Below are 6,027 nucleotides of genomic sequence, written 5' to 3'. Positions count from 1 at the left end.
CTACTCAGGGGCACGTTTCCGTTTGTTTTCACCTTCATTGCCATTATGATTTGTTGCCCACTCTTCCTTCATGTTAGTGGTATCTGGTTGCTGGGGTGGTGGCGGTGGCATTGGTGGGTTGACTTGTGGAAAGTCTTGAGGTGTGGATTCAGGGGTCATTGTTGAGACGGTGAAAGTTCTATGTTTTGGTGTGAAGTTGAACGGAGTAACTTTGATCTGAAAAATAAATTCTTTCCCAGCGAGGCTCTTTAAACAGCTTGGTAACTCATTGTGTTCATCACCTTCACCCTGCATTTTTTCGATGTTAAGTAATCTTCTCTTTGTTATCATTGTTTTTTTTTTGTAAGAGATTAAAAATACCTCAAGGAGGAGAGTGGCAGCAGGTTTGGATGTTAGCTTTGTCATTTCTGTGTCAAAAACCACAAATGTAGCTCCGTCAACACCATCGTGGACAGCTAGTTCCACCCGGTACCTACAGAACTTAATGGTTATAGCTGTTATTCTGTGCATTTCAGTTGTTGGGATTGTATATTCTCTACCTTACTACTCCTGTTACATCCGGTGAAACGCATTTGTTGCAACGTAAGGCATGGCCAGACTTTTCCAGCTTCCTGCTACACCCAGCACATGACACATACGACCACCCATTCCTTTGAAGTACACCCACAATTGTTGCTTTGCAGAGGAATTCTGCCTCTTGGATCTGATAGAAGGTTTGGTGTATGTATTTTATTCATGTTTAATGGGACAAATAATATTGTGTGAGGTAAAAGTTTAGGAAGTTACCTGGTCTTTGCTTTGTGAAAGGTAGTCATGTAGTTCTTTGATGGAGAGTCTTTCCTTTTTCTGGACACCCTCTGATGTTTCTGCTTGACCGAAAGGAGTTGCTGCCTCAATGGACAAACTATATGTAATGAAGATGGGGTTTTTTAATTAGAATGTATATGTGTGTTAAAATGGCTGATTTGTTAAGTGCGACAAGTGTCTGTGTGGCATTTCTTTGTTTAAAGATGTGAGTACACATTCCAATAAGCTTTGAAATGACAAACCTTTTGGTAAACTCTTGAATTGCTTCTATTTTTGGGTCAAAGTAAAACTTTGTTGCTGGAGTGGAGTTAAGGAACAGGTTTCCTGCTAATATAGAGCATATCAATATTGTAAAAGAAAAGTTGAGATAGTAAATTTTCAAGCCACAAAGCTATCTCAGTGTATTAGCTTGGTTGAATGGTTACCTCCAAAGAGCTTCGGGTTGACCGTAGTGACCAGCATGACAGAGGACAACTTGTTTTCAGAGGAAAGGTGTGCACGAAAGGTTGCAGCGGCGTCATCCCAGAGTGAAAGAGATACAGTAACAGATCTGCATCGAAGGTTATAAATGTCAGTTTGCAGATCTATTTCCTTTACATCAAATGTATAATTTCAAAAGTGGTTAGATGTTTTACGAATCAATTTGGAACCGGACGACCAGACGTTGCGTGGAAGAAGCGTCTCTTAGGTTGGAGCCTTGAACAAAACGGATGTGGCCAACAACATCTGTACGGGCACAATATGTGTGTTTACATGTGTGATTTTGAGATTGGTAACATGTTGTAAATTATTTTGTAGTAGGCCTTACCAGGAAGTTCAAGATTGGTGTTTGCCAAAGCTTGGAGGTGGTCTAGCTTCCGTAGCATGAATTTTTCTTTTGCAATTGACCGCCCAACATCTGAGACGTCGGAAATTGTGGTCCCATGTAGAAAACGGATCACAAAAGGGTGGTCTGTGATTTTGTAAAGGTTTGTGCATCGGCCCACTTCGAAGTCGGTGAGTTTGACGATGAGGCCTTCTCGTAACTGCTGACGGTATTGGCTTGCACGGACAGCTGGTATGAATCCATGTATGACTGAGTTCTGAAGAAATAATTACAAATGATTAGCAGTGATATAAAATTTAATATTAGATGCATGAATGAGTTAATAATGTTTGACATATACGACCTTCTCATCCAACAGGAGGAGGACGATGCCCATGAACTCCCCATCTTTTTTGATATTCTTCGCATCCCAGAAACGGAGAAGGCGGCCAACAATTTCCTGAGAAGAGCGACCTAAGCGTAAATCATCGAATGTGACATAGTTAGCGGCAGCTGGGATTGCAACAAAATCAATTGAAGCCATTTTGGAGTTTGAATTGGGTTTCTTTTACAGGATGAAGCAGTGTAGTTGTGGTTAAGGTGGGGAAGAGGGGCTAATTTATATATACAGTCTGAGAGATTACTGTTACGGCTACGAAGGAGGTGGATGATTGGAAGGCGAAGAGTTTTGGAATTGAAGATTAACATCATATTAGAAGATAGTGGGGGAAGAAGTTATTTTGAAAATTAATTACCTTTGAATTCGTTGAACAACAGTCGATAAGCATTCCCTGACGAGCTTACGTTTAGGTTGAAGAAAACGATGGAGGCGGTCAAGAAAGAAAGACTTTGTTCACGTTTTTAAGAGTTTTGTTTTTAATAGGCTCTGTTCACGTTTTTAATAAGAAAAAGAGTGCTGATGTGGACATAAAATCCACGTAAAATCCATAACACATAAAAATTTATTTCCAAGTGAAACTTAAAATTTAGGAAAAATTTAAACTATCGATGTAATGAAATTTCACTGAACACTAGAAAAATAATTAAGACAAAATGAAAAATTTCCTTTTTTTTTTTTTTTCTCTCTTCTGTAATTCACTTGTTCCTTTGTCCAAAAAAAAAAACTACTAAAAAGCGGCCCAAATTTTAGTGTTATACAATATGGGCCTAAAATAATAAAGATCCATTAATATAATTCCCCTAATTCGGTCTCTCGATGATTCCGTCTCTCTATAAGAGCAATGCCCTCTAAACCCTAACTCTTCAAATCACAGTCGATCTTAATAGGCGTCGACATTCTATCTTCATCTTCATAGCTTTTCAATTCATTTTTTTTTTTGTTTTGGTTTGATTGTCTTTGTAAATGTCGTTGAGATCGCTTTCGAAAGGCGTTGCGCTCTTCGTCTAGGGAATTAAGTACCCTGAAGGGCGTGTCACCGGAAGCGTATATCCAAAATCTTCAATCCGATCGATAGGTTGCGAATTCGGACTCGTTCGAATGAGCATACCTCGTTCCGATGGCTAATTTTTAGCCATCGATTAATCGTGTTTGAGATATTTGATTTAAATTTTGTCCCCTTTTTTTAATTTATAAAATTTATCTTGGATCTGAATTGAATTTCTTGAAATTGACAATTAGAATGGAATTGCTTCATAATGGTGAACTCTCTTAGATATTAAAGTGAGGGATGTTCAAGTTTCCGGAGCAAAGATCAAACTGGCCAGAATTTAACAGCTCTGTGATTTTATCTCTATTTTCACAGTGTTACCTGTCTTCTGGTATATATATGTCCCAAAGTTAAAAATATTTATGTGTCCCAAAGTTAAAGTATTTATGTCTCCCAAAGTTAAAGTAAATCATGGTTTTGATTTTTTGGTTCTGTCATGATACGATTCTTTTTTTGTTTTTGTTTCTGTTTAGGAGGTCTTTTGCTATAATATTAGAACACCATTAGAACAACCAAATTAATTTTTGGCTTCTAATAAACTATATAATACGTAGCAGCCACAAGATAATGAGCTCCAACATAATAGATCGATAATCTAAACCTTTTTTTTTTTGAACATCCTCGATAATCTTAACCTAAATGTTACCATAAACATATTAGATTTAACAGATTAAACAGACACTAATTAGTAAGGGCATTCGATACACTCAGTGGCCCAATTTTGAGTTGTACTAGAACACTTGCGGAATATGTATGAAGGCCGAACGACGTTCGATTTTTAAGTGCAAACCGAACCTTTTAAACCGGAATTGTTAATGAAATGAAGAAAACTAAAATCTAAAAGAGAGTTGAGATATGATATGCAGATTTTGCATTTTCTAGCGTTCATTCTTCGAATTTTTTACGTAACTTGGGATAATGCCTAATAACAAACACAATATGCATTTTTGAACCACATACATTACTTGACGTAAACAACAAGGAAACGTCTTGTTCTTGAAACAGACCAATCCCCGAAATCTTCCTTTAGCATAACGAGCACCAAACGCATGATGAATTCTCTCTTTGAATCTTTGGTTTACATATCTTTACGAAACATAAACTAAAAACCTTGGAAACCAATTCTCATGTTTGTTTCTACTAGAAAAAAGATCCACTGAAAGAAACTACACAGAAATGTCTAATGAAAACTCCGTAATGCCATTGATAGATCGCATCTCTGCTCATCTCTGTCTTCAAGATGTATCAATTGCTTTATTAAGTCTTTTTCTTTTCTGTTGCTTGCGTGCTAAGCTAACCAACAAAGGCGGACCAATACAATGGCCGGTGTTTGGGATCACTCCCGAGTTCTTCTTTCACATCCACGATGTGTACGGATGGATCACAAGGTGTCTAACGAGAAGCCAAGGAACGTTTCCTTACCAAGCAATCTGGTTTAGTGGATCTTATGGAGCCATGACCAGCGTTCCTGCAAACGTCGAGTACATGCTCAAAACCAACTTCAAGAACTTCCCAAAAGGTGACTTTTACAAAGAGAGATTCAGCGATTTGTTGGAAGAAGGAATCTTTAACACTGATGGTGAATCTTGGAAAGAGCAGAGACGGATTATCATAACCGAAATGCATTCGACTCGATTCGTCGAGCATTCTTTTCAGACCACGAGAGATTTGATACAGAGGAAGCTCTTGAAAGTGATGGAGAATTTCTCGACATCACAAGAAGCTTTTGATCTTCAAGAGATTCTTCTGCGGTTAACGTTTGATAATATCTGTATCGCTGGTCTCGGTGATGATCCTGGAACTTTGGATGATGATCTTCCCGAAGTTCCATTCGCTAAAGCTTTTGAAGAAGCAACAGAGTCCACTCTGTTTCGGTTCATGATTCCACCGTTTTTGTGGAAACCTATGAGGTTTTTGGATCTAGGGTATGAGAAAGGGCTGAGGAAAGCTGTTGAGACGGTTCATGAGTTTATAGACAAGATGGTTGTGGACAGAATCACGATGCTTAAAGAAGAAGGATCATTAGAGAAGAACAAATCCGATGTCCTCTCGAGGCTAATCCTTATCGAAAGTCACAAAAGAGGCAATGAAAATGATCGATTCACAGTCAAGTTTTTCAGACAGTTCTGCACAAGTTTCATCTTGGCGGGACGTGACACGAGTTCCGTTGCGCTTACATGGTTCTTCTGGCTGATGACAAAACATCCGGAGGTTGAAAACAAGATCCTCGGAGAAATCAGAGAGATCTTGAGACAAAGAGAGAACAATCTTGAATCCGAGGATACAAAGAGTTGTGTCTTCACAGTCAAGGAACTTAACGATATGGTTTATCTACAAGCGGCATTGTCGGAATGTCTTAGACTCTATCCACCGATTCCAATGGAGATGAAACAAGCGACAGAAGAAGACGTGTTTCCAGATGGAACTTTCTTGAGAAAAGGTTCAAGGGTTTACTTCTCGATCTATTCAATGGGAAGGATGGAATCGATTTGGGGAAAAGACTGTGAAATGTTTAAACCAGAGAGATGGATACAAGGAGGTCAATATGTGAGTGATGATCAGTTTAAATACGTCGTGTTCAATGGCGGTCCGAGGCTTTGTTTAGGGAAAACATTTGCTTACCTGCAGATGAAAATGGTGGTTGCTTCCATCTTGTTGAATTACTCAATTAAGGTTGATCAAGATCATGTGGTTATTCCACGTGTTACAACGACTTTGTACATGAAACATGGTCTTAAGGTCCGGATCATGCCGAGATCTATGGAGAAGAAGAAGCAAGATTCATAAGTAAAGATGAAAAAAACAGTTAAATTGTAACTGAAATATTATTCATTTATATATGGCTAATGTAAGATCTTCACCCTTTGTTCTGTCTTAAATAGATTAGGCACTTAAATAATCTTTGTTAGTAAAATTTACAGTGTGTGTAATGCAGATCAAATATATACAAAACAAGAATTGCACTCA

At 38.2% G+C, this 6,027-nt stretch overlaps 2 protein-coding genes and 1 non-coding gene across 4 annotated transcripts; 2 read left to right on the top strand and 1 right to left on the bottom strand.

Moving 5' to 3' along the window:
- On the bottom strand, positions 1-2,156 carry LOC18012358 (replication factor A protein 1). The gene is made up of 9 exons (XM_024151109.1): positions 1,977-2,156; positions 1,616-1,889; positions 1,443-1,533; positions 1,233-1,357; positions 1,050-1,131; positions 787-904; positions 540-703; positions 361-472; positions 1-288 (listed from the first exon to the last, which is right to left on the bottom strand). The coding sequence occupies exons 1-9, from the start codon at positions 2,154-2,156 to the stop codon at positions 1-3; spliced, it is 1,434 nt and encodes a 477-aa protein (XP_024006877.1).
- Positions 2,157-3,257: 1,101 nt separating this feature from the next.
- LOC112083787 lies at positions 3,258-3,399 on the top strand. The gene has a single exon (XR_002897915.1). It is a non-coding gene; the product is annotated as a small nucleolar RNA snoR137 (small nucleolar RNA).
- An 837-nt stretch (positions 3,400-4,236) lies between these two features.
- LOC18012357 (cytochrome P450 86B1) lies at positions 4,237-5,898 on the top strand. 2 transcript variants are annotated; one of them, XM_024151715.1, is made up of 2 exons: positions 4,237-5,010; positions 5,092-5,898. In XM_024151715.1, the coding sequence occupies exons 1-2, from the start codon at positions 4,237-4,239 to the stop codon at positions 5,845-5,847; spliced, it is 1,530 nt and encodes a 509-aa protein (XP_024007483.1). In that variant the 3' UTR covers positions 5,848-5,898. The 2 variants fall into 2 exon arrangements, with proteins under 2 accessions (XP_024007483.1, XP_006395582.1); XM_006395520.2 differs by having other exon boundaries at positions 4,237-5,898.
- Positions 5,899-6,027: the final 129 nt, after the last annotated feature.

Source organism: Eutrema salsugineum, unplaced genomic scaffold (assembly GCF_000478725.1).
Source record: "Eutrema salsugineum unplaced genomic scaffold, Eutsalg1_0 scaffold_6, whole genome shotgun sequence".
Lineage (NCBI taxonomy): Eukaryota > Viridiplantae > Streptophyta > Magnoliopsida > Brassicales > Brassicaceae > Eutrema > Eutrema salsugineum.
Note: the sequence above shows the minus strand (reverse complement) of the source record. Positions and strands in the feature narration are given on the sequence as shown.

Bases quoted from the DNA above. Each gene is read 5' to 3' on its own strand.
- LOC18012358 (XM_024151109.1), bottom strand. From the start codon at position 2,156: ATGGCTTCAATTGATTTTGTTGCAATCCCAGCTGCCGCTAACTATGTC. The intron at 1,534-1,615 runs GTAAGGCCTACT...GTGCCCGTACAG, and splicing joins CACCAATCTTGAACTTCCTG to ATGTTGTTGGCCACATCCGT. The intron at 704-786 runs GTAACTTCCTAA...ACCTTCTATCAG, and splicing joins TTTCACAAAGCAAAGACCAG to ATCCAAGAGGCAGAATTCCT.
- LOC18012357 (XM_006395520.2), top strand. From the start codon at position 4,237: ATGTCTAATGAAAACTCCGTAATGCCATTGATAGATCGCATCTCTGCT.